General features: G+C 48.0%; 1 protein-coding gene across 1 annotated transcript in view; it reads right to left on the bottom strand.

The window, feature by feature from the left end:
• DNAJC11 (DnaJ heat shock protein family (Hsp40) member C11) overlaps positions 1-26,994 on the bottom strand; it is a 65,870-nt gene that overhangs the window by 18,789 nt on the left and 20,087 nt on the right. The window contains exons 2-4 of the mRNA XM_042994820.1: positions 26,420-26,549; positions 23,216-23,289; positions 16,301-16,402 (exon numbers count right to left, since the gene is read on the bottom strand). Coding sequence (XP_042850754.1) covers positions 16,301-16,402; positions 23,216-23,289; positions 26,420-26,549 — 306 coding nt within the window. The remainder of the gene's footprint in view (positions 1-16,300; positions 16,403-23,215; positions 23,290-26,419; positions 26,550-26,994) is intronic.

A 26,994-nucleotide genomic window follows, 5' to 3' on the forward strand; every position in this document is an offset into this window, starting at 1 on the left:
AGTTCCCTGCAGCCCATTAAAAAAAAAAAAACTGTTTTGAGGTTTTCTTTAAAAAAATGTTTATTTTGAGACAGAGGGTGCGAGCGGGGTAGGAGCAGAGAGAGAGAGAGGGAGAGAGACACAAAGACAGAGACAGAGACACAATCCCAAGCAGGCTCTGCACCATCAGCACGGAGCCCAATACAGGGCTCGAACTCATAAACCGTGAGATCACGACCGGAGCCAAAGTCAGGTGCTCAACCGTCTGAGCCACCCAGGTGCCCCCCACCCCCCCACTGAGGTTTAATTTACATATAATAACATAAAGTGCACCCGCCCAAAGTGCGTAGCTCAGTGAGTTCTGACAGACATATAGACTCGCAAAACCACCTCCACAATCACGACCCAGAACACCTACCGCCCCCGAAGTAGCGTGGGAGCATGTGTTTCTGTCCCTGAGAAGGGGACATGCGAACAAAGGCGGGAGAGGGGAACGAGGGAGGACGACGCTGGAGCACTAACAGCACAAGGCTTGGGAGGAGCTGGGGTTGCTGCCTGTGGCTGATCCGTGGACATCACAGGGAGGGAGGGGGGAGATCCAGGAGATGACCAGCCGAATCCTGCAGTTTTGCTGGTTTGGCAGTTATCCCAGATTTTCACGTTTACATAACGTACTGCCATCATCATCACTAGTATTCTCCTCGTCAGCGGTTGACTTAAACTAAGAAGCCAGACTGGGTTTGGTGGACAGGCCTTCACTCTCCACTCCTGACATCTGCCACAGTCCCCTCTAGGGGCGTGTGGGGTGCACGGTGCGCTCCCCGTCTCAGTGTGGGTGTGAGCCGTAGGAGACACAGGCAGGTGGCTTGTGCCTTGGCCTGGGACATGCGTGAAGCTGCGGTCAGCCGTGTGCCTGGACAGCGGCAGGTGCATGTGAACACGGGCGGAGACAGGCGGCCAGTCCTGCAGTCCTGCTACGTGGAGAATTTATCAAAAAAGAAAGTATCACCTCCCGCAAAATAACAAAACCCCTGCATATTTACATCAGATGGCAGTCTGAATACTCTCGCCAGTGTTTTCCTCCTACTGAATGGTATAATCAGGCGGTGGCATACTTTCGGTGAAGGGCCACGGTGACTATTTTAGGTGTTGTGGATCCTACGGTCACTGTTGTAGAGGAGAACAGCCCACACCCAGCTGACCCCGGCTGTGCTCCGGTTCCAGTAAAACTCTCTTCATTCACCTTGAAATCTGAATTTCATACATTTTTCATGTCTCAAAACATAACTTTTTCTTTTGATTTTTTTTGATCATAAAAAATATAAAAACCATTCCTAGTTCATAAGTCACTTAAAACTGGGCAACTCCTGATTCGGTAAATACGCAGGGGTTTTGTTGTTTTGGGGGGATAATTCTTTTTTGACAAATTCTCCAGGCAGCAATAAAATTAAACGTAGTGTATATTTAACAACAAAAACAAGCACTCAATTTCCATTTTCTCAGTAAGTCGATGAATTTGTAACTTGTATGAAATGTTTTTCAACATCGACCATCCATCCATAGTGCTAACTCAGACCACATGAAAATTAAGTCTAAACTCCAGTGTCTCCTTTAATAGTTAGTTCATTGTTCTTTGAAGACCATGCCCGGAAGTGAAGGGTAGCAGCAGCAGGGATTTACAGATCAAATGGTACTTCCTCTGTTAATTTCACTATTTTTCCATTCTAAGGTTTGTAATGCACACATGAAAGATAAAGCCATAGCTGCATGTGTGTTCGTTCTAGTAGCAAAAGAACCTCGCAGCTGCTAATGATGCCAGTTTTATGTGAGTGTTAACCAGATGCTTCAAATAGAAAATCAGTTAATGTTAATAACTGTTTGATTAGAATTGTAAACGTACAATGCTGTGAATTATAAGAAATGTATATTTGGTCATCTGAATGACTAAATGTATTATTGGTCTTCATCCACAAGGTTCCAGGCTCACAGCTCCAGAAACCCTAGAAATTTCTGGTGATGAGGGCGATAAAAGTGTCTTCTGTTGTGTTAATGAAGGCGACTTGTGGTCTCCACCCAAGGGCGGGGGGGGGGGGGGGGGGGGGGGGGAGCCAGAGGCTGAATCAGCCAATGGCCAATGACTTAGGTCAGTCTGACTACGCAATGAGGCCTCCATAAAAATCCAAAAGGACTGGGTTCTGAGAGCTTCGGGTTGGTGAACACAGCGGAGGTACAGGGAGAGTAGGGTGTCTGGAGAAGGCACAGAAGCCCCCGTACCCATTCCCCAGACCCCGCTCTGGCTGCTGATTTGTAAACTGAAGTGTTTTCCTGAGTTCTGCAAGCCCCAAGGGGGAGGGTGTTGGAATCTGCAGCCCTCAGTCATAGGCCTTGGGCTCGGCACTGGCATCTGAAGTGGGGGGTGGGAGCAGTGTTGGAGGACTGAACCCCTAACCTGTGCAATCTGATGCCATCTCCAGGTAGACGGTGTCAGAATGGAGTTGGATTCTCGGACGCCCTGTCGGTGTCCAAGATTTGCCGGTTGTGTGCTGCCCTCATCCTCGGTGTGGGAATTGGGGGAACTCTATGAGAAAATGTTACTGTCAACTCCAGTCAGAATGTTCCACAATGAATGTAAAATTTTGTTTTTGTGGTGACACTCAAATACCAGTTTTGGTAAAGTACAGCGTTACAGTACAAGTATCTTATTGAATCAAGAGACCTATGGAGGAGTAGAAACAGTCTTGGGATTAGTTACAATGCACACAGATGCATAACCGTGTCAAAACCTGGGTAGCTCAGTCGGTTAGGCCTCTGACTCTTGATTTCAGCTCAGATCAGGATCTTGAGGTTGGGGAGTTCGAGCCCCGCGTTGGGCTCTGAGCTGACAGCAGGGAGCCTGCTTGGGATATTTTCTCTCTCTCTCTGTCTCTCTCTCTCTCTCTCTCAAAATACATAAACAAACTTAAAAAAATAAAATAAAACAGACAAAAAAAAGCTGTGATAGTCTACCTATGAAAAAAAGCTAAAGTTGTCAAAATGTACAAATATTTTTGTGTATGCAGAGTACCAGCAATTTTTTTTTGTGAAGCTGATTCTGAACACAAAAAAATGTGTGGCGTGCCAGTGCATTAAAAATTGAATATTAGGAATGTCTGAGTCTTTAAAGGACTCCTTTTTAAAATGGCACAATAAACCCTGTAGCTTTTAAAATATTTAAGAAATTGCAATCACTGGAAATAAAGCACGTAACTCTGAAATTCAGCTCCTGAGGAAGGACAAACTGCATAAGAGAGCTCCAACAGTTTTTTTCATTTTGAAATTCCCTAATGGTATTTTGGAATATCTCAATTTTTGGTAAGAATCGTTGGGTGGAGCTGTCATCTTTAATTAGTTAAATTTATCTTCTATCCTGGAACGGAACGAAAAGGCCTTGCCTGCAGCTTTGTGGCTGGCATGTAAATTTGATGAAGCAGTCAAAAGATCATAAATAAAGACAGTTTATAAAAAAAAAAATGTGTCAAAAATATTCCAAATGGAGGCAAAAAGACAATACCTATGAAAATACTTGGGCCAAAATATATGCTCCACAAGGTAGAAATTTAGAATTTAGACTATTTTCTTCTCAATTAAGAATACTATAGTATACAGAGAAGAATCAAATATGTTAAAAATTTCAAATTTACTAAATACAAGTGTAGAAGATGGTAGGCAATGTCATGAAAGAAAAAAAAAAACGCTAAAGGTACATTCTTCGGAAAAATAGTGGTGCCACAGTGAGGGAATAAGAATCCAAAGAAGGCCTCCCAGTGGGTCCTGCCTGCTGGCATGTGACCCTTGCACAGAGCCCTCTCCTTGATTCTGCACAGGACTGGGACTTGCTTTTGTCCAACAGAGTGCAGTGGGTGTGAAGGTGTAGCCTTCAGAGCTAGGTCACAGGAAGACTCGAAGCTTCTTTCAGGCCTTTGGAGGTGCTTTCTGGGGAAGCTCACTAACACGGGACAATCTATGTCCCCTGAGACTGCTATGCCGTGAGGAAGCCCAAGCCAGCCGGGGTTAGGGGGAGAAGGAGGAGAGCCACCTGGGAGGCACAAGAGTGCAAACGTCATCTTCAATGTGACCCAGCTGCCACTGGACTTCACCCATATGAGGAGACCCCCCAGGGAGAACCATCCAGCTGAGTCTGGTCAACCACAGGACCAGGAGAGAAAACCCAATTGTTCACTCGAGCCACTAAGTTTTGGTGTGACTGGTTATGCACTGATACATAACCAGAATGCAGAATATCAGAGACAAATACAGCTGATATACGTATGTGAATGTGTGCCGAAAATGATTCTGCTTCTGCTACTTTTATTTATTTTTTTAAGTAGGCTCGACATCCAACGTGGGGCTTGAACTCACGATGCTGAAATCAAGAGTCGCATGCTCTAAGCTGAGCCAGCCAGGCGCCCCTGCTTCTGCCACTTTTCATGTTCACATAATCAATATAATTTTTAAAATCTGCTTTAATATACACAGGTATGTGTTTTTTTACAGGAAATACTTTATTTTTGAAAATAGGTTTTAAATAAACCATTTCATAGTTTCTCCAATATAATAAAATCAGTGTTGGTCAATAAACATTTCAAAAAGCTGTAAAATTTTAATTATTTTAAGTACCTCTTTTTCTCTCTCAAAAACGTCCTGGGGTTTGGATGGGGAATGACAGTCACCCTATACGGGCCACTGTCAGGATGCTGGCTCATAATGAATGATATAAGCCACTGGAGCGCCTCAGGCAGGATGGCGTGGTCCCACCCTAGTTTTGCAGGCTCAATCGGCCTGCTGTGCTGAGGCGAGGAAGGAGGCAGGGAGAGTGGTCAGGGGAGCCTATTTGGTGATCCGTGTGGCAGGAACGGTGGCAACCACGGTCTTATCTCTGGGGGTTTCCTGACGGCCGCCTCATTCAACTTGGTCTCGGCAGGTTTCAGTTGGTTCTCTAAGGACAGGCAATCATATCCTACACAAAAAACTACAGCCCTTTCAATATTTACATCTCCTTTATTATCTAATTGCATTGGGTGAAAACTTCCAGAATGTTAAGTATGGTTTTCTTTCCTTTCCCAAAGAAAAATTTTAGAATGATACATCTTTGTGTTAACTTCACACTGACCAGCAGCCTGTGTACCAAAGGGTAGAAGAGCCCTTAAAAGCCAAAAATATTGCTCAAGTCATCAGTTTTTCAACTATTTTGTGTTTCTTTCCTTTTAATTTAAAAATTTTTAATGTTTATTTTAGAGACAGAGACAGATAGAGAGAGACAGACAGTGCGAGTGGGGTAGGGGCAGAGAGACAGGGAGAGAGGGAGACACAGAATCTGAAGCAGGCTCCAGGCTCCAAGCTGCCAGCACAGACCCCAACGCAGGGTGTGAACCCACAAATTGTGAGAGCATGACCTGGGCTGAAGTCAGACGTTTAACCTACAGAGCCACCACCCACGCGCCTGAGCGGTGACTTCTGAGACTCAACAGGCTTTGGTCAGAGTCTATGGAAAAGGACTCACCCAGAAAGGTCAAGAGAGCCACTGTACGGGATGTTAGGCTCAAGAGCCAGCCACACCCGATGAAACAGACTGTCCCAGAGCATGAGTGATCACATCATTCTGGGGGCACAAGGACATGTCTCTTAATATTTTCAAGAGTGGTTTGGATGTCTGCCTTCTGCTGTTCTCCCATTTCAAGGCGATAACCTTTTGAGAATGGGCTGGTCACAGTACCAGAACCGGAGAGCTTTCTTCTCCGTGTGCTAACGAGGTATTTGGTGGCAACTTACCAACTCACTTTCAGGAACTTTCAAGACAATATGCTTTTATATGAGAAGTCACAACTTTGAGGGGTGAAAGATCTGAATTCTGACAGAAGATCAAAAAGATCAAGGAAAAGAGAAAGATAAAATAGATCTAATGCCGGGTAAATTAATGAGCCAGCGCTTTCCCAACAACTTTTCATCCGATGTATGGAGGTTTGTGTCCTTTTATTATTAAATTGTAATTAAATCACATTTTTCAAATAAAAAGAGTTTACAAAGGAAAATACTTGCACACTTCACTTTAGTTTTCTAGAGCAGGGTCATCGAACTTTTTCTGTCAAGGGCTAGATCATATTTTAGGTTTTGTAGACGGTTATGGCTGAAACCACTCAGTCTGTGCTGTTACTGAAAGCACAAAAAAGCCACAGGTCATACTTAAATGAATGAGCTTTGCTGTATTCCAATAAAACTTTATTTCAGAATACTGAAATTCAAGTTTCATTTGTATTTTTGACAGAGAGAGAGCAAGAGAGAGAGAGCGAGAGCGAGCTCGAGCAGGGGGCGGGGCACAGAGAAAAGGACACAGAATCCAAAGCAGGCTCCAGGCTCTGAGCTGTCAGCACAGAGCCCGACTCAGGGCTTGAACCTATGGACTGTGCGACCATTAACTGAGCCGAAGTTGGACGCTTAACCGACCGAGCCACCCAGGCGCCCCAAGTTTCATATCATTTTTATGTGTCACAAATTCTTCTTCTTCCTTTTTTCTTTTTTTTTTTAAAGTAGGCTAAATGCCCAGCATGGAGTCCAGTGAGGGGCCTGAACCCATGACCTGGAGATCAAGACCTGAGCTGAGATTAAGAGCCAGATGCTCAACCAACCGAGCCATCCAGATGCCCCTCTTGTGATTTTTTAAAAACCATTAAAGATGTAATAAAAACCATTCTTAGCTCACGGGCTGAAGAAAACTAGACAGTGGGCCACGGTTGGCTGAGCCTTGTGTTAGGGTACTCAATTCTGCCATCAGAGTATAAAAAGACAACACGATGATAGTTACAAAGTCCTTTACATGCGTTCGTGATACCGATGAAACACCGTCAGTGGGACAGGCAGCAGCTACAGATTCCCACCTAAGACCTCTGTGATCTGTTCCGGAGATGGAAGAATCAGTCTGTCGCGTAGGGCAGTTTCCGCTGCCCAGACCACAAGCGACTGGGCTCCAGGGAGGACGCTCCCCGTGGTTTCAAACCATCTTCAATCAGGCCACGGTAGTAAGAATATAACACGACTTAGCAAATGAATCCGACTTACTAGTTTCTCAGGTTTGAACTACTTAATAAAAATCACCAACTCTTAAGATTCAAAGGTTCAGGGAGGTAAACATAGGAGGAAGAGATCAACTTTTAAGCATCTATTCCAACCTCTGAACGACAACCACACTGGACCACCAAACGAAGCATTCTTAAGTCAACCCTGTTTTCTTTAACCATGAAACAAAAATACACTGTAAGCAAGACAGCTTTGTGCCCTCACGCCTGCAGACTCCTGCGGCAGCTCCAAGTCAGCCGCCATCTGACCTCCCTGGGAGCCTGCTTTTTAGATGCAGAGTCCCCGGGAGCAGCCTGACAGACTCCTGTGCAGCTCCTCTGAGAATCTGCAGTTAAAAAACAGGTTTTTTTAGTGATTATTTATTTTTGAGAGAGAGAAAGACGGAGAGTGAGCAGGGGAGGGGCAGAGAGAGGGAGACGCAGAATCCGAAACAGGCTCTGGGCTCCGCGCTGTCGGTGCAGAGCCCGACGCGGGGCTGGAACTCACGAATCCCGAGATCACGACCTGAGCTGAAGTCAGATACCTATCCAATTGAGCCACCCAGGCGCCCCTCTTCCCGACAGACTTTCAAATGAAGAAGCTGTGGTTGATAGAGTTGTGGCTATTTTCTTTTTTTTTCTTTTTTCTTTTGTTCTTCTATCTCGATGATGACGGACAAACAAAAGGCTTCTGGTACAATTACGTCCAATAACCAATGTGGATTTTTGGTTAAACCAATAGTATTATTGTCTTGAAACCCTCCTCCCTCCCAAAGTGAGGCTCAAGGAATAACAGAGGTGATAGAGAAGAGGTGCTAACAAGCCTTAGAAACTGGAAAAGGATGGAGATGGTCACTGAGCAGAGGAAGCCGGAACCAGGCCTCTGTTGGCTGAGGCACCGGAGGGGCCAGACACCCCAGGAGTTGCCTGCTTACTAAGGGGACAAGTGACAGAGGCCTGATCTTTGAAGACACCAAGGGAAGGCATGCCAGGTCTGGCGGGAGGGGTGGGGCAGGCCCTGGAAACAGGGTCATCTCCCAGCCCGCTCCCCCCACGCCCCGACCGCAGCCAGGCCAGAGACTGGGGGTTTCCTCTCCAGAGAGCAACCACCCGCTGAGTAGAAGAGGCCTTTCAACACTAAGCTCCGTCGAGGATGGAGGGAGTTAAGGCCATGAGTGACAAGCCCTGCCAAGCCCGGGCTTTTCTGCCTCCCTCCTCGGGAGCAGACAGCCAGAGATTACCACACGTTCGAGGGAAATCTCCAACACGGAAGTCGGAAACCAAGTAAAGATCAGAAAGGAGAAAGAAGCAGAGAATACAAACGCCAAAGAAAATGGCAAACAACCTGCAAGGAATCATATCCTTAGAAAAATAAGACATGTTGCGTTAATCGTAAAAAACAGCGCTGTGAACGCTATGTGTCAGGGACTCTCCCAAGTGTTCAACACGTGTTCCGCTTCGCTTCAGCTTTTCACTGACGACACTGCCACTGTCTCCACTTCACAGATGAACACGCCGAGGAACAAAGAGGCGAAGTGTCTGAGATGGGATGCGAACGCAGGGCATCTGTCTCTACAGCTCAAAGCGCCAGAGCCCCACCTTGCACCTTCCCATGAATTAGAAAAACAACACATCTGAGAAGAGGAAACTTCGTGGATGTTACAAAATAGAGCAGGAATGTTCACGTTAAATATGAAGCTGTAACTAAATAGTAAGTTAGACTCACTTCATAACACGTGTCTCGACACACGTATACTGTCCAACGTATGCACACACAGGCTTTATACTTAGCTGAGGATAAAGATACAACCAAGACCTTCTGAGGTATGCAGAGTCGGGAAAGCAAGGTGGCGACACCTCTTAAGAGCTGAACGTCAATTTTATATCTCGGTGTTCGTGGACACCCCTGCACGTGTGTGCACGAGGAGACAAGCATGAGAACACGCGGAATGTTCTTGAACAGCAAAACCCCGGAAACGAGGGTGGGTGAGCTGGTTTACAGCAACGATAACGAACGAGCCACAGCCTCACGAGAAACACACAGACTCCAAAAGAGTATGAGGTGTGGGTAGAAAACAAGTCCCAGAGGACTACTGATAGCATAGTAGCATTTTTATAAAGCTGAAAAATAAGACCCAAACAGTGTATTACTTAAGCCTACATCCTTTTGTTTTTTTAAATGCTTATTTATTTATTTTTAGGAGAGAGAGAGAGAGAGAGAGAGCGAGCGCGCACGTGAGGGGGAGAGGCAGAGAGACAGGAAGACAGAGGATCCCAAGCAGGCTCTGCAAAGTCAGGAGAGAGCCCAGTGTGGGGCTCGAACCTTGAGATCAATGACCTGGGCCGAAGCCAGACACTTAACCGACTGAGCCATCCAGGCCGCCCCAAGCATACACACAATTTATGGCAAAATTTAAAAAGCAACACAAGGATGGCCATTTGGATTGTGTTTCCTTCTGGCAGGGGGGTGGGGCAGGCGGGGGCCATGGAAGCGGATGCAAGGTGTGGGCAGTACTCTTGTCCTGGGGTCAGGCGGTGGGGTCCTACATGTTCCTCACTCCTGTTACGGTTTATACATTACACGTAATCCTTTGTATGTGTATATATGCGTAGTCCTTACGTTATTTTTTCTTTTAAAAGACTTAGAGCAGAAAAAAAAGGACAAAGAAATTTGCCTTCCAGGCATCTTTTATAATGAGCTACTGGAGGATGCCCAAAAAAGGATCAATCAGGAAGACAGGGAGGCGGAAAGCCAACCCAGGAAAGGGTTGGGCCTCCGAGCTCCTCGAGGACAGGGAGGTTCTGTTTGGTGCAGCTCAGGATGTTGACTGAACGAAAAGGCATTCCTAGGAAGCTGGTGAGGAAAGTCCTGGGGCCCCAGCTGTACGCAGGCCTGGAAAGCAGGGTCCAGACTGGAATGGGAGCAGGGAGGATGAAGCGGGGATCCTGGGGGCGGGGGGTGCCACCAGGATGGGTGAGAGTATCTAAGGAGTGCGATGGAAGGGGGAAGGTTGAATCCAACAGTCTGGAAACGAAGTAGTGACAGATTTATAGAAAGCTCGTCAAAGGAACCTAGGGAGAGTTACTGACACTGTGAGGAAAAGGCCTTTCAAGAAAGGTCTGGTAGTCGTGGTACGCCCGCCTGGCTCAGCTGAGCATTTATTTGGTGAACCTTCACTTAACCCCAAAGGGGATTATAACCGCGCTGGGTGGACAAGGACGCTGGGGAACTGCATCCTTATCTTTACCGACCGGGGGAAACCGGAAAAACAGAACAGTGTAAACGTGCGACTCAGGAATACAGAAGAAATGTCTGAAGCAAGAGCTCAGGGGGCAGGGAGAGGCACGTCTCTCCTGGGTCAGGTGGGGTGGGGGCAGGAGTCAGGTGGGAAAGACGGGTGCTGGGAGGGGCGGCTGCTTGTTTCCGTAGTAAGTCTGGTACCCGACTTCGTAAACTACTTACGCGTATTACTCTGACCACAAAAACCTGCAAAAAATTTCCCCACACCTTAGACTTCAAAACTAGCATCTACTTAAAAATGATTAAAATCTCAGAAAGGTCTTGGGGCGCCTGGGTGGCTCAGTCGGTTGAGTGTCCGACTTCGGCTCAGGTCATGATCTCGCAGACCGTGAGTTCAAGCCCCGCGTCGGGCTCTGTGCTGACCGCTCAGAGCCTGGAGCCTGTTTCAGATTCTGTGTCTCCCTCTCTCTCTGACCCTCCCCCATTCATGCTCTGTCTCTCTCTGTCTCAAAAATAAATAAACGTTAAAAAAAAAAAATTTAAAATCTCAGAAAGGTCTTATATGCATATTTAAAAATCCGTCGACTTCTTGTGCCGCGTAGTCTCAGAGGCCTCCTCTTCCGGAGGAGCTAACATAACCAAGGGACACCACGACTCCCAGGCAGGGCCTGGAGACCGCCAGAGGTCATCAAAGCGCTCCAGCCGGGACGGAGCACCACCCGCCGGCCTGGCACCCACTCCCACACTGGCTCTGTGAACAGCCGGGAAAACTTATTTTTATCTTAATTATATAACTGCCCCCCTTCCCCCCACTTGGAAGATGCAGGTCCCTGCTGCTCTGTGTTCGGGACGAGACGGTGGATGAAAGTGTGGTTTCCTTCAGCCCCCAGCAGCCCACCTCGTTCACTGCTCCTTAGACCGAGCCAAGATCATCTCCGTGCCGTCGGTTCTGTTCTCTCGAACTGTCACAAATTAAGGCCAGTTGCTGCTTTTCAACAGGGAAATGGAGATGTGCCTCTTGGCCCCCAGCTGCTAATAATTTCCACCATCACTGTTCCAGACACACTGGTCTCTTTGCCTCTACTCGAACATACCAGATCCAGTATCCCTCTGCACTGGCTGCTCCCTCCATCCAGAAGGCTCTTCCCCGATATCCACACGGATGACTTGTCTCATCTTTGTTCCAGTGTTATCCTCTCAGCAAGGCCTGACCACCCTATTTCAAATTGCTTTCCTCCCCCCGGACCTTGACCTAGCTTCCCGCCATAGCACGGTCACGTTCTAACGTATTATATGCTTTATGTATTGTGTTTATTGTCTCTCTCGGCCAGTATCCAAGAGGGCAGGGTCTCGTCTGTTATTCTCTGCTTCACGTCCACATCTGGCACAGGATCTGGCTCCTTACAGGCACCCAATTTAAACTGCTTTGTGAATAAATGAATCATCTTTATCGTACTCATTCCCAACCTGCAAAATACTCTACACTGTTGTTAACACTGAGTCAAATAAAGACCACCATTTCCCCATCTCCCCTTCTCTTAGCTAGCACGTCTAACCTTGCCATTCTAGTTCACTGGGATCTTTTAGAATCTTGGCTTTGTCCTTCGGCCTTGGGTCACCTGTGAATATGACAAACACATCTTCACTGACATCATTCACAGAAATTCTGAGCATGACAAGTTACAGCCTTTCTCCCATGAGGAGAAGCTTCTCACCAGGCTGGGGATGATGCATTAATCAACCCTCTTTGAGTAGAATCAGGTGTTCATTCAGCCAGGAATGTTCCATTCTGAATTATTTTCATGTTTGTATTTTATCTGGCCATAAGGATAATGTGAGAAATTTCTGTCAAATGCATTCTCAATTACTAACTGAAAATTCCACCCAAAGAGGCAATTGCTTTAAGAGGCACTGTGCAGTTTGCCTGTTTTATAGCTGACGAGCCCATGGTGGCTCTTGTGAGATGGTCTCTGCAGATTCATTCTGGGATCAAAGTCAGAACCCATGTTCTCTCATGTTGGAGGATCAATCTCAAACTTACCAGAGTTTCCAAGGACGCCACCCCCCTGGGCCGCCCTCCCTGCATAAACCGAAGTCTCTAATTCTGACGCCTTGTTTCTAAGTGGTTACGCCACCAGGATGGGGACAGCAGCCGGCCCTTCTCTTCTGCAAAAGCTCTGCTTTATCCAACAGCCTCCTCGGACTCGGTCCCCTCTTCCGTGCCAACTTCCCAATTTCTTCACTCTCGACAGCTGCCCATTTCTGCACACATTACGTCGCCCCTTCCTGACATTGAGCGCAACCAACATATGGGCTCGAACAGCTTTTCTTCTGTACGATTTTCCTGTCAGCGAAGCCGAGTCAGTTTATGACATCAGAGTCATTTCCACCGAACAGACTGAAGTCATAGCCACAGGCTCATTCGGATGCCTATAATCATTAGCCATGGCAAGTGAAACACGGCTTTTCAAAAACCCTTTAAAAATAATTGAGTAATGTAATCCTGTGTCTTTATGAAAACACTCTGGGATTTAAAAATATTTTTACTGTTATAGGTCTTCCTTGATACATTTTTTAAATGTTTCCTGATACAGCTGGATTCTATTTTTAAGCTATTACAGGAACCAAACCAATAAGCTGGCCTTTCTAAAATCAGAAAGGAGGTCTTGCCAGGGAGTTTACGTTAAGCTCTGTACAGCGAAAGGAGAATGGAAGGTCCAGGAAATAATGTGCCGATCTCCAGGAACTGTTATGTAAAGGGGTCAGAAAGCAAGCAGTCCATACCCCCAGGGGCAGACAGTGACAGCCCCCCAACAGTCTTTGACTTAACAGTGTGCTTCACACGGGATGGGAACAAGTTCATTAGGAGGCAGTAACAAAGTCCCGACTGCGCTGCCCGAGACCTGTCATCTTTAGACTCCCAGAGTGGCTGCCGTGAGAGAGACAGAAGGTTTATGGGCATTAACAAAGAAAGGAATGAAAATAATCAGTATGAAGTGAACATGGCACGGAACAACCCTACTGCATCATCTTAAGTCTCTGAATGTCAAGACGCGTAGATGGATTAAGCAAATAAAACCAAGATCTTGAAGAGGGAGGGAGGGTGGCCGTGGCCGTCCAGTCAGAGTCCAGTCACGCACGGCGCACTCGGTGTGGAGGAGCCTCATCGTCTGTCTGGCCGCAAACTACCCCCTACGCCTGCTCAATGTGAGGGCCTGGGAGATCCCAGGACACCAGCAACCCAAGCCTCGCGTTTTCCAGCAGGGAACGCGACTCTACTCTCACGCAGCAAAGACAGAAAACAGGGGCAATTAAACTAAGGACTTTGGAGTCTCTTGACCCCAAGCAGTGGGCTTTGTGGCAAACCTTTCATTTCACCCAAGAGGAAACAGAGCGAAGACTGGAGAAGTGACCTGACCCCGGGCCCAGAACAAGAGGGTGGAATCAGAATCCCAGTGCAGGGCTCCGGACTCCAGGTGGAAAGCGCTATCGTGCTGCCTCTGGCGTCTGGGCGTCTGGGCGTCTGTGCGTGCGTGAGTGTGCGTGTGCACGCGTGCCATCGGTGGCTCCCACGCGGGAACTGGGGATTCCGCTCATCGTTTCTAAGCACCACTGTGCTTTCCAAAGCTCATTTCACACAAACCAAGACTCACAGGTAGCTGGCCACACCGAGACTCCACAAGGCCAAGGCCATGGGAGAAGGCTGACGGTGTTGTCAGAGGGCCACTTTGAAATCCCAACTGCCAGACCCCATCCAAACCCACCCCATGGGCCCAGAACTACCTGACCAAACCAAGTATTTCCCACGCAGTGCTGGGGGAGACACAAAAACAAAAGTTCTTAACCTCGATGGTACCTAATGGGTACCACTTTGCATTGACCCAGCACGTGTGTCTGTTTCCAATGAATTAACACCTATTTCCTATTGTTTCAATCATTTCCCAACTTGGCGTGGTAGTCAGGAAGGTCAGGCGGCTTCGTTTTACAGATGAGAAAACTAAACACAGGTCACGCGCTTTGCTTCGGGTCCCACATCACCGTGTCAGAATATTTCCCATCTACCACTTTTTCCCACCTGACCTCTTTGCCCGTTCTCATACATACATCCCACCGGCAGATCCCCGCCCAACAAACTCTTACTGGTAACAACGGAGAGAAATGCCCATCCAAGTCTCAGACAGCAGTGCCACACATGTGCTCGCCTGCCAGTCCCCTGTGACAACAGGTCGGTGCTGAGCCCGATGGTCATCGGCAGTGTCCTTCCCCTGTGGCCTTAAGAGAGGAGATCTCCGCTTTCTTAGGATGAGAACATCCCAAACCTTTCCACTCATCATGAAAAGCAAAACCCTCAGAAATGGAATAAAAGCTCTCCTCAAAATGCTGCATGGCCAAACATCTGGTTATCACTCACTATTTCTGGCTAGAAAATGTCTTATTTATTTGGAAGCAGTTTATGGAAGTAGCAAAGTATTAGGAATTTTACAATAACTCGCACGCTTGTGTGAAATGGTCACAGCTGTGCTCTCTCATTCCACGGAAACATGGCCCGGAGACACGTTTCCACAGAATCCCAATAAGCAATCACTGCGCGCACCCAGATGGCCAATTTTATCGCAGGACACGGAGGCTCAGGCTACTGTGACGTTCTCTTTCCCCTTCATTGCTCGGGATGCAGCATAACTCCAGCCAGAACGGCAAAGATTCCACAGCAACAGCTTGCTCCCGCCAGGCCCCACCCCGTCTCCTCAACCCTCACTCCATCTGCCGACACCGACTTTCAAACCAGACCTCCCGCGGCGCGTGGCCCTGAGCACTGGCTCCACGAAGGGAACCCCCGAGCACGGCTCGGGGCGCCGCAGAGACCTTTAGTGCTCCCCACTGTGTCACCCGCCCCGAGTCGGTTCAGCCAGCGTTTCGATTCTCCGCTCTCCTACGACCGTTAAGACGGCCCCGCACCGCTGACGCCATCATCTGCTGCAGGGAGGCTGGGCAGGAAGGAGAGGTGTCGGCATTTATAAATATACTTTGAAATGCAGGCTTCAAATAGATGGGAGTGTTCTGAAGATACGGTCCTCTAAACGCTGTAGGAGTCTTGAAAAAAAATTCCCCTTCCTAGAATGTACTTGATCAGAAGTTCATATTATCACAATGCCCGGGCTGTAAGCCAGCCTCTGTTCTTTCTCTTTAGATCTCAGGCTGCCTGCCAGGCCATCGGGCCACACTGAGGGAGTCCGGCTGCTGAGGGCCCTCGTCAAGTGCAGCTGAACAGGACACCGGGGTCACATTCGACTATACATTCACACAACCGGCATCTCAAGTTGACGGAGACACCCCATTTGCCACGGGGCTGGCGCGTGCACTCTGGACAATCTGCTTCTCTAACAGATCAGAGGAAAAGGTATCATCCACAGGACCGAAAAGTAGCTCTCAGACTCAGGCCCGTCACTAGGTCATGGGACTCAAACTCCCTTGGGGACTTGATGGAGTTAAAGGGGGTCACCTCGTTGTCAGAACAGCCCGGTGACTGGTGTTCACGGCACCGGTGTCCAGGCAGATCAGAGCCGGGGCCCCGCGTAAGGCAGTTTGGAAACGTCCCACACCCCCAGTGCTGCAGGGAGTCCTGCTGCTTCGGAGCGGGGTCAGATGGCTGCTGACAGTGTCCCTTGACTGTCACCCGCCAAGGGCTCGGGCGGCACGACTGCAGGAAAGGGTCTCAGGGACCTTGCCTGTGCTGCCGCCTGGGAAGTCTCCTCGGCTCGGGATGGGTTTGGTCTTCCCTGCACGCGGTTCAAGGGTTCGAGACACTTTTCTCCAGGTCCTGAGTGGCAGCTCTGCCGAAAGCCACCAGGAGCTGCTCTCCCGAAAGAGGCTGCTCTGAGATAAAATACGCACAATTTTGTTCCACCAATTTGGTCCGCTCTCACCACTGACCTCAGGCCTGCCGCCTGGCAGTGAGGCCTACGCCATCCTCACTGCCGCGGGCCCGGCTTACCTTGGGGTTGGTGCGCTGCTGCAGCCTCCTGTCCTCCCTCTCTCTCTGCAGCCGCTCAAACTCTTCCCTGATTTCGGCTGGCGTTCTCCTCCTCTCCACAACCTGCAGGCACAGTCAGGAGGAAGAGGCAGTTAAGGACCCAGAAAGCGAGGAAAACATACACCAAGAGTGGACATCGCTAACATGGCGCATTCGCGTGGCCCAGGTCTGGCTGTTCCTCGCCCTGGGATTCCGAGAGCAGCAATGACACCCCGACAAGCCTTTCTCCCACGGAGCCAGGCCCTGGTGAGCTCAGGCTCACGGTCGTATCCGCTCAGCTCTGCCCTCCGATCATCCCCAAGGCGATGCTTCCCTTCAGCTCTCCAGAGAGACTAAGCGTGGTTTCCCTCGTTGCGGTAAACTTCTCTCTGACGCTGTAGGAATCTTACAGAGAATACGTCGCCTTAAGTCTCGTGGTCTAAATTTCCTAATGAGTCCCAGCCCAGTAATAAACATTGAAGATGAAAGCAGAGGACGAAGGTGCTCACAACTGCCCTGTCATCTCTCCCCAGTGTGCTGGAGCCATCGCTGGAGATGCCTTCTGAGCTTCAGCCATCAGGCCTGGGCGTTTTTACACCGTGGGACTCTTCCCCCTTCAATATGATATGACCCTGAGAATGTATGATGCCAGACGGGCCTTAGCATAAAACAGTACTCAGGTACCAAAAGGCAGGCCACAATACTACTCAGGGATGCACAATGACAAGTCTATGAGAAAATAAGGCGTTCCGTTTTGGCTTTTCTTAGCTCATCACAAAATGGAGATTTCAAAGAGGCAGGAAAAGGCCACCGTGGGCCTCAGGCCCCACATCTCTGAAAGAGGGAACTGCACCACATGATTTCTAGGGGTCCAGGATGCCATGGCCTGGGAGAAACACCGAGAGTGGGGGCAGGCCGACAAAGTCATGAGATGGGTGGGGGACAAACCCAGAGAGCACATTCCTTGTATCAGTGGGAGAAACACAGAGGCGCCTCGAGAGGCTGCTCACAGAACAGCTAAAAAGGGAGGTGATGTGAGAAGAAGCAATCCTGGAAATCACAAGTTTAAAAAATTGTTTAAAAAAATACATGCTTACAGCAAAAAATCAAAATAGTACAGAAGGATATAAAGGAAAAAAGTACAATTGGCCTATAGCTCACTCCCTCTTCTCCGCCATCCTCCTTCTCCCAGGCTGACATCTAGTTTTTAACGCATCTTCCTAGACACCCTCTGTGCATACATGTATGTGTGTGTGCATTCTCACATAAACCGGGTCACGTTCTAGGTTCTGTGTCCCTTTATTTTATCATTCAGCAATACAGAAAAATAAATACAAAAACTGGCTTAGCCAAAAGCATACTGAGAAATGTGTTTACTATGCTTTCAGGAAGTAAAGAGGAAAAAATAAGGAAAACAGCATTTCCGCCTCTAATAACCAGATGTAATCAATAATTCCTAAAATAAAAACACGGGGCGCCCGAGTGGCTCAGCTGGTTAAGCGTCCGACTCTTGATTTCGGCTCAGGTCATGATCTCACAGTTCACGAGATCAAGCCCCGAGTCGGGCTCTGGGCTGACAGTGCGGAGCCTGCTTGGGATTCTCTCTCTCTCTCTCTCTCTCTCTCTCTCTCTCTGCCCCCGCCCCAGTCGTGTGTGCACTCGCTCTCTCTCAAATGAATAAACTTCAAAAATAAAATAGAACACTTAAAAACCATCCAAGAACAAATGAAAGTCCTAAATGGCACGCCAGTGACTGCTTCGTTACCTCACAGCGACACCCTCGGTTGTATTTAACTGACAAGGAGGCTCACCTACTTCTCCAAAGCTGAGGGCGTGAGGCACCCACCCGAAGTCCCTGCCCTGGACAGAGCGGAATGAGGCTCAGTGCTTCAGTTTCCATCACCCCCCCCCCGCCCCCGCCATGTCCTGTCAGCCTCTCCCTTCATCACAGAAAATAAAGACAAGAGAGCTTCAGGGAAATATAAGTAATCAACTATTCCATTTAACCGTGAAGGTCAAGACAGATCAGGAAAAAAGGATTTAAAATATTTTAGGAATTCTTTGTGACCTTGGGACCCAGATTCGGTGGGCCTGGGACTATGGAACCTGCCAGTGGCGACCTACGTGACGCATCACCACGGCCAAGGGGGTCTGGATGGGAAGCGGAAGAGCCCCCTCCACGGGTCCCGGAGCAACCGGGCTGTTCTCCCTGGACGAAAAGGCTTCACGCCGAGTAGTCTGCCCAACGGGACGCTGGTGTTGAGAGTGCACACTGAGCACGAGTCTGACCAGCCAGACTTACCCAGCGACACTGACTCCGTGTATGTGGTGTATGTGCCTCTATACTGTTTTTTTTAAGTTTATCTATTTATTTATTTAGAGAGTGTGCGAGTGGGGGAGGGGCAGAGAGCGAGGGAGAAAGAATCCCAAGCAGGTTCTGCGCTGTCAGCACGGAGCCCAGTGCAGGGCTTCAACTCACGAAACCGGCGGAGAGATCGTGACCTGAGCCGAAACCGAGAGTTGGATGCTTAACCGACTGCGCCACCCAGGCGCCCCTATATTGGTATTTTTAAAATAGATTCGTAAGATTCCAGGAATTAAGACCAGAAAGTGTCAGGCTCCACAGAGGCCAGAGCAGAACAAGATTTGTTTTCAAAAACTCTATAGCTGCCTCACCTCTGCTGGCTGGATCAATAGGTACAAATCCCTTTCCCTCTCCCACACTCCCTGGTAAACTGAAGAGGCAGATGCTCCACAGGGGTTAAGTCATCCCATTTCTAGTCAATTTTACAGGAGTTTTGGCAAAGAGCTGGCGCATAATCAGAGCTAACTGCAAAGTCAGGACGGCTGGCACCTCCCGAGCAGTGAGGGGCCGGGCAGGGCGTCTCGCTCCAGCTTCCAAGGCCCCCGGCCTTTATGCTCTCCTTCACACGCCTTCCATCTTGGTCACCCTCAGACACGTGCCCTCCTGTGCACCCAGGAGCACACCTTCCTGAATGGCACTACAGCTGGTAAATACCAGACGTTCTCGACGACAGAGCGTACCACGTGCAGCCCGTAGATCCACACACCTGGACCGTTCGCCTTAACCATCCATTCACCAACTAGTTCTGTCCCTGCGTTAGCCAGGAAGACTGACTTCCCTTGTGGGAGAGGGGACAGGGACCCTGAAAAGCAAGGCAGCCTGGCGAAAAGCGGGCTGTCCCACGCTGCCTCTAACCTCCTGGTGGCCTCAGCGGGGGTCCCCGATCTCTCACTTCAGATCCCTGCTATAAACTACAGGATTCCTGAGGTACCGTCTGGTCTGAAAATTCTGACTCTAGCTACCTGACTTTTGTTTTGGAATAATTCTAGAAGATTACTTAGAACTTTAGAAAAACGACAAAGATAGTACAGAAAGTTCCTGTACACCCTTCACCCAGCTTCTCCCGATGTTCACACCTTACGTAACCACGGGACGGCTGCCAAATCTCAAAACCAACCTCGGTGTGCTACCGTGAACTGAACTCAGACTTTCTGGATTTTACCAGTTTTTCCACTCGCATCCTTTGTCTGTTCCGGGATCCAGTCTAGGCTCTGGGACTGCTTTCAGTCATCGTGTCTCCTTAGTCTATGAGAGCTTTCAAGCCTTTGTTTTCATGATCTTGGTAATGCAGGTTACCTTCTTAGACACGGTAAGACTGACCTCTAAGAGAGCGGAAGCAGTGAAATAAGGACAAAGTAAGGGGCTGCAGACAAAAGCAGACAGTGAACGGTCTGGGCCAAAGGACACGATGTACTGTCTTGCCAGTGCTACTGAGGCATGTGCTCTCCATTCCGCGGGCGAGCTGTTAGCAGACTGAGCACCACCAAGCGTTCCCAGCTCAGGGTGAGCCTTGCCACTCTGAAGCCAATCTCATTTCCAACGTGGGTATCCACACAAACCCGCCAACCAACTTGGAAAACTGAAAGGGCTGGCTTTGCACGTGGGTGTGCCTGAACCTCTGCACCTCGTTCCCGTGGAATCCTGCCGGAGAATGACAAAGCCTCTTGAAGGTTAAAAGACAAAAACAAGGGGGCGGGGCGGGGGGGGCGCCTGGGTGACTCAGTCAGTTGAGTGTCCGACTTCGGCTCAGGTCATGATCCGTGGTTTGTGAGTTCGAGCTCCGCCTCGGGCTGCTTCGGATTCTGTGTCTCCTCCTCTCTCTGCCCCTCCCATGCTCATGCTCATGCTCTGTCTCTCAATAGTAAATAAACGTTAAGAAAAAGACAAAAACAAAGAATGAAAACTTACCTAATGACTGAATGCAGGGTACTTAGTGCAGCCTGAACAAGCTCCCATTTGCTCCCCAGCGGCCACCAAAAGAAGGGGTGACCCCTCTGCTGGGCAGGGAGTGGCCACTACGCCTGGGATGGGCTCTTACATCTCTGGACTGAAGGCGCTAGGATTCTGACAGCACCCTTTGGCGACTACCCCATCTGTTCAGACTAACAGATGTGGGGCAAATGGATACCATCGGCAATTAGAAAATAACACCAGCGACAGCATGAAGGGAACTCAGCTTCCTCCCTGGGGAAGCAGCTCTGACTGATGCAGGAGAGCCCTCGTGTGAACCAGCCAGCAGCGGGAGGGGTCTCCTCTTAGGAGTGGCGATGCCAGCCCCACAGAGCGCTCCAGAGTTCACTGAGACTCTTCATTCACAGCCTGAATGAGGGGCTCAATTTTCCCCTCATGTGTTAGACACGGATACATCTCTTAGTGCACATCTGGGAGGGGATCTTCAGGTGTTCTTCCTTGAAGCCATTTTTATATTCGGTGAAGGCTTAGAATCAATGCAAAAAAAGCCAATTCTGATCGATGAGAACTTGATTTTCTTTTTTTTTTTTTTTTTTTTTTTTTTTTTTAAATTTTAACGTTTATTTTTATTTTTGAGACAGAGAGAGACAGAGCATGAACAGGGGAGGGGCAGAGAGAGAGGGAGACACAGAATCTGAAGCAGGCTCCAGGCTCCGAGCGGTCAGCACAGAGCCCGACGTGGGGCTCGAACTCACGGACCGTGAGATCATGACCTGAGCCGAAGTCGGATGCTTAACCGACCAAGCCACCCAGGCGCCCCAGAACTTGATTTTCTTAAAGTAGCTTACTAAAATATATGCATATAAAAACTTACCCATTCACCATCCATGACTGCCTACATACTTGTATAATCACTACTGTGCATGCGGTTTTGCTTTGTCGCTAATAGGGAGATAATTTGGTTTGGTGATAGGAAACCACACAATATTTTGCCAGGAAGATGTTACCCCACCGCTCCATTAGCTGGGATGATGCTGCTGGGAATGAACAGCCCTGACTCTGAAGGGAGGGGCATGTAAGACAAGTCTGCAGCCTTTCTGCGGCGCTGACTGCTACCACGAAACACTATAACCGACCCACGTCTTCAAAAAACGAGGGAGCTTGAACATGGTGGACACAAGGTGAGGAGAAAGTCAGTAAATACAACAAGATTCTGTTTTCCTTTTAGGATGAAAAAATGCTTAGCTATCAGACCTAACGCTTTGCTACGATGAGCTAATGTGACCTGAAGCACTGCTATTGCCATCAAACCAAAGGCCAGAAATCGACTGCCTGCTGGAGCCAGGCAGGGCACGCGGATGAAGGGCAGGCCCGATGTAAGACCACGGGAGGTGCTGAGTGTCGGGAGGGCCGACGGCACAGCCTTGCCCACAGGGCAGAGCCTCAGGAGATCTGGTGGACTGCCGTTCCTCGCAGGGGAAGTCAGATACACTGCTACCAGATTTTCTGATTTTTCCAAGAGAAGACAGACAACCGGACTTTTATGCAAAATGTCCCGAGTTTTAAATGATAGCGACTACAATTTGCTGTGTGGGCAACCAAAACATGACCACGGGTGGAACATGGCCCACAAGCCACCAATATTAAGCAGCAGTGGAAAGGGAACCAGAAGCTGTCTCGCTTCTCTTGTAGTCTGTAGAAGGTTTTAATGCTAGTTAGAGGAGACAGGCTTACAGGCTTGAGATTCAATACCAAAAGAACATCAGGGGTAATTTATACAGTGATGAGAAAGAAATCAACAATGGCCAATTTAACATTAACAGCCTCCTACAATTTCTGGGGCGTCAAAACCCAAGTTTCTTTAATGAAATTAAGTACTAACACATATATGTTCTCACAGCAACTTAAGGGTTTTCCCCCTGGTTTTTGTCTTCATCTTCCCCTATCTTCCCATCTGATCCTCGTGCCGTCCCTCCCCCTCCCCGCACTCGTAACATGGACCTGCCCGAGGCTCTGTGACTAGTCAGTGGCAGAGCAAAGGGAGAACAGAAGCTTGTGTGAACGTGAGTAACTGTTTTTACACAGCATGGCTGCCAGGGGAACATTCTTCCTCCTGGGCAATTCAATCCAGTAGTTGTCAACTTTTCTGTGTTTCCATTTGCTCACATGCACAACACATTACCAACACAAACACGTCCCAAATGCAGTCACTGGTAACCTGGGGCGGAAGGAGCGGCACAAAACGGTGGAGGGTGGCAGGAAATGCGTGTGGAGACAGAACCGCACCCCTACGGAAACTGTCTTCCATCAGACCCCCAAGCAGCCTGTTCCCTCCCGGGGGTTAGAAAATACTGGTACAGCCTACGCCCCTGGCTTTTTACCTGACAGGTTAGGAAACAGAGGACAAGCTGGATGGCTGACCTGCTTGAGCACACGGAGGTACGCAGAGGCATAGCCAAGCCTAGAAGTCATCTCCTTACACCGAAATATGAAGCTAGAAAGGGACTCTAGCGGCTTCCAGTACTCTCAAGCACGTGGTCCCAGGCTGTGGGATCAGGGGGTTGGTGCTCTGCAGATGTTTAAAGACTTTTCTGGGACGCCAGATGCACAGGTTCTCTTACCTCCCATCCTTCCATCTCCAGGCCTCTCTTCCCATAGATGTCATAGATGGCCCTGGTCTGGGGGTCGCTGAGCACTGTAAATTAAAAATCACACATTTACAAAGCACGGAATTCACCTTTCAGAGCTGGAAACAACATCGTCAGGTAAATCTACCTCCTTCCCTTCCTCCCTGTCCAAGCACAATCTCACCGAGAGGCACTCTTCACCCCTGTGCATCTTTCCCCCTAACTGCCTATCTGATCTGGTCCAGGATGTGCTTAAAGGTGGGACACAAATGAGAAATGTCGGATTTTTTGTGTCCAAGCAACTCTTCATTGTGAGGTGCACCTGGCAGGAAGCTGCACTCTCGGGCCACTCGAGAACAGTTGTTTTTTAACAAATTTGGTTAAGTTTCTGCCACAGTCTATACAGTAGCTGGGGATGAAAGAGTTAATTTCAGGAGTTGAAGAAACGAAACAGATGAACACAGAGGAAGGGAAGGAAAAATAAGATAAAAACAGAGAGGGAAGCAAATCTTAGGAAACTCTCAAAGACAGAGAACAAACTGAGGGTTGCTGGAGGGGAGGTGGGTGGGGGGACGGGCATTAAGAAGGGCGCTTGTTGGGATGAACACTGGGTGTCACAGGTAAGTGATGAATCACTGGGTTCTACTCCTGAAACCATTACTGCACTATATGTTAACTAACTTGGATTTAAATAAAGAAATAAGCAAAAAAAAAAAAAAAACACAAAAAAACAAAAAAAAAACACAAAAAGCAAACAAACAAAAAGAAAGAAAGAGCTAATTCCAGTTTCTAAAGCTTATTCAGACAGGCTCTGATTGTAAAATCAGATTTTTCTACAATCAGAGCCTGTCTGAATAAGCTTTATATATATTTACTATATATATATACTTAATATCCTTCTGCTTTTTTGTAAATCATTTTAAGACCCAAACACCTGTCACCATGGTGGCTGCCACATCACCTAAATAAGTACATCAGAAAAAGATTTTTCAGGGAGGGACAGCTACTGGAAGGACATCCAAGCGGAATGCAAGTGTTAGGAAAGCCAGTGGTCGCTCCCTTCCTCACCTCCTCTGCCAGTTTCTGTGCAAGACCTCCGAAACTTCTCTCCCTTGAGACTTCCCATGTATTTTTAGGCCTCATTAAAAAAACGATGTACATGATCGTATCCATATGCAAATCCAACGGGGAAGAAAGAAGTGCTGACCACTGGAAGACGTGGGAGGTAGACTTCTTGAGCTAATCTGTAGGATTTCGTGGGGACTTATCTGTTCACGGCTTTCCCTTGGTCTCCCCATGAGGCTGAGCATGGGGGCGGTTCTGCTGCCACAGCACTTCCTCAAGAACCGTTCGGGTTTTCTGTTAACTCTTCCCTGTATCTCCAGGACAACACAAGCTGGCCACGGGGGTAATTTAGACAACGGTAAAATTCACACAGCCATTCAGACAACAGGATACGATAAAAGGAACAGGCTTCTGAGCAGGAGTTAAATCTACTAAAGACCCAATGCTGACCACAGACGTGGATCGTGCACTGCAGCCTGAGTTTTCCTCATCAGTAAAGCCCAATTTTTTGATAAAACCATAAAGTGAAATATGGCATATGCTTTTATGTCTATAACAAAAAGTCTTTAAAATAGATTAAAAAAAATTTTTTTTAATGTTGGGGCGCCTGGGTGGCTCAGTCGGTTAAGCGTCCGACTCCAGCTCAGGTCATGATCTCATGGTTCACGGGTTCCGACCCCGCATTGAGCTCTGTGCTGACAGCTCAAGAGCCTGGAGCCTGCTTTGGGTTCTGTGTCTCCCTCTCTCTCTGCTCCTCCCCCACTCACGCTCTGTCTCTCAAAAATAAATTAAAAAAAAACACAAAAGTTAAAAAAATTGCTTAAAATTTTTTTTAATGTTTATTTTTGAGAGAGAGGGAAGGAGGGAGAGAGGGAGATAAAGAGACAGAGCACAAGTGGCAGAGGGCAGAGAGAGAGAGGGAGACACACTATCTGAAGCAAGGCTCCAGGCTCTGAGCTGTTAGCACAGAGCCCAATGCGGGACTTAAACTCACGAACCGTGAGATCATGACCCGAGACTAAGACGGATGCTTAACCGACTGAGCCACCCAGGCACCCAACAACGAGAAGTCTTTATTTCATAAAGAAACACATTATCTAATTTTTGGTCTGTTTAACTAAGGAGCAAATCACCAATCTGTTCCAGAATGAATAACTTATTTTACTTGGCATATATTCTAAGAGTGCATTAATATTTTTAAATTTTTATTTATAAACCTGTGGCAGAATATGCATAACATAAAATTGATTTCAGCCACTTTTAAGTGTATACTTCAGCGGCATTAGGTGCATTCAGTGTCGTGTAACCATCACTGTTATGTTGCTAGAGCTTTTCCACCATCTCCAACAGAAACTGGACCCATCAGTTACTTTAACATTTAAAAAATTTTTTTAATATTTATTTTTGATTATATATATATAGACAGAGCGCAAGCAGGGGAGGGGCAGAGAGAGAGAGGGAGACACAGAATCGGGAGTAGGCTCCAGGCTCGGAGCTGTCAGTATGGAGCCCGATGCAGAGCTCGAACTCATGAACCTGAGCTGAAGTTGGACACTTAACTGGCTGAACCACCCAGGCGCCCCGACTTCAATATTTTATACACAGCTACATCACAAAATTTTCCTTCTGAAGTACCTAAGATGTAAGTATAAAAACCTGAATTACTTGATTCTACTTCCTGTTGGCCTCCCTAACATCATTTTCTTCCTTTTGTTAGAACCTTTCCTTAACCAAATGCTCCGGAGCCAATAAAATGATGTTCAAGTAAAAAAAACATTCTTGTGAATGTTCTCATAAAAAAAGAGAACAAAGAGGGCCTGTCTGAAGCGATCAGCCTTTTACCTGGAAGAGCTCCCTTTAGAAGAAAGCCAGCGAGCGATTTAGAGCCTGAGTGCTCCCTGCAGCCCGGCCCCCGTCTGCTCTGCTCACACTCTCATGTCCCACTGACCGGACACATTGATTCCAGGGCAAACTACCACTCTTTCAAAGGACCTGTCAGTAAAAAAGCACTAACCTAACCTCCTCTCTCATGCACCTCTAAGGACTCTCTTTCTGTCCTCTACAAATCAAGCCTCTTAAAAATCGAGCAGCTGCTTTTCAGGGCATGTGCGCGAGGCCTGGCCCTCCGCTGACCTTCATAAGCCTGGTGCACAAGGTTAAACAGCCGCTCCGCCTGGGACTTGAGCTCCGGGTCCCGGTGCTTGTCGGGATGGTAAAGCATGCACAGCCGCCGGTAGGCAGCTTTCAGCTCTTCCGAGGAGGCCTACGGAGAGAAAAATCCAGTTAGAGAACAATCAATGCTGCTTGAATATTATCGTGATCAGAATCAGCCTTGAAACGGGAACCTGTCAGCCACTCTCCAATGTGTTTGCTTTCTACATTCAGGACATAATGAAGTTATGCTTTATGGCTTCAATAAGGCTTCTTTTTTCCACAGTTAATAAAGTGATCAATTATGTACATCAACAGCAATTGTGTTTTGCTGGGAAATGCTGCTATCAGATGCGTCTCTATACTGGCTCGATGTGCTCTGAGCTGAAACTAAAAACGTCACACAGACCCGCTTACTTTCTAACCCAAGTTATTTGAAATAAATCACGCGGAGGCACTCTCAACAAAAAACTGGTTCAGACAGGAAAAAAGCTATCTACCATCAGACAGAAAGGCCATGCATTTATCCAGTTTTCTGACAAAGGAACCTCGATGAA

This window comes from Panthera tigris, chromosome C1 (genome assembly GCF_018350195.1).
Source record: "Panthera tigris isolate Pti1 chromosome C1, P.tigris_Pti1_mat1.1, whole genome shotgun sequence".
NCBI classification, from domain to species: Eukaryota; Metazoa; Chordata; class Mammalia; order Carnivora; family Felidae; genus Panthera; species Panthera tigris.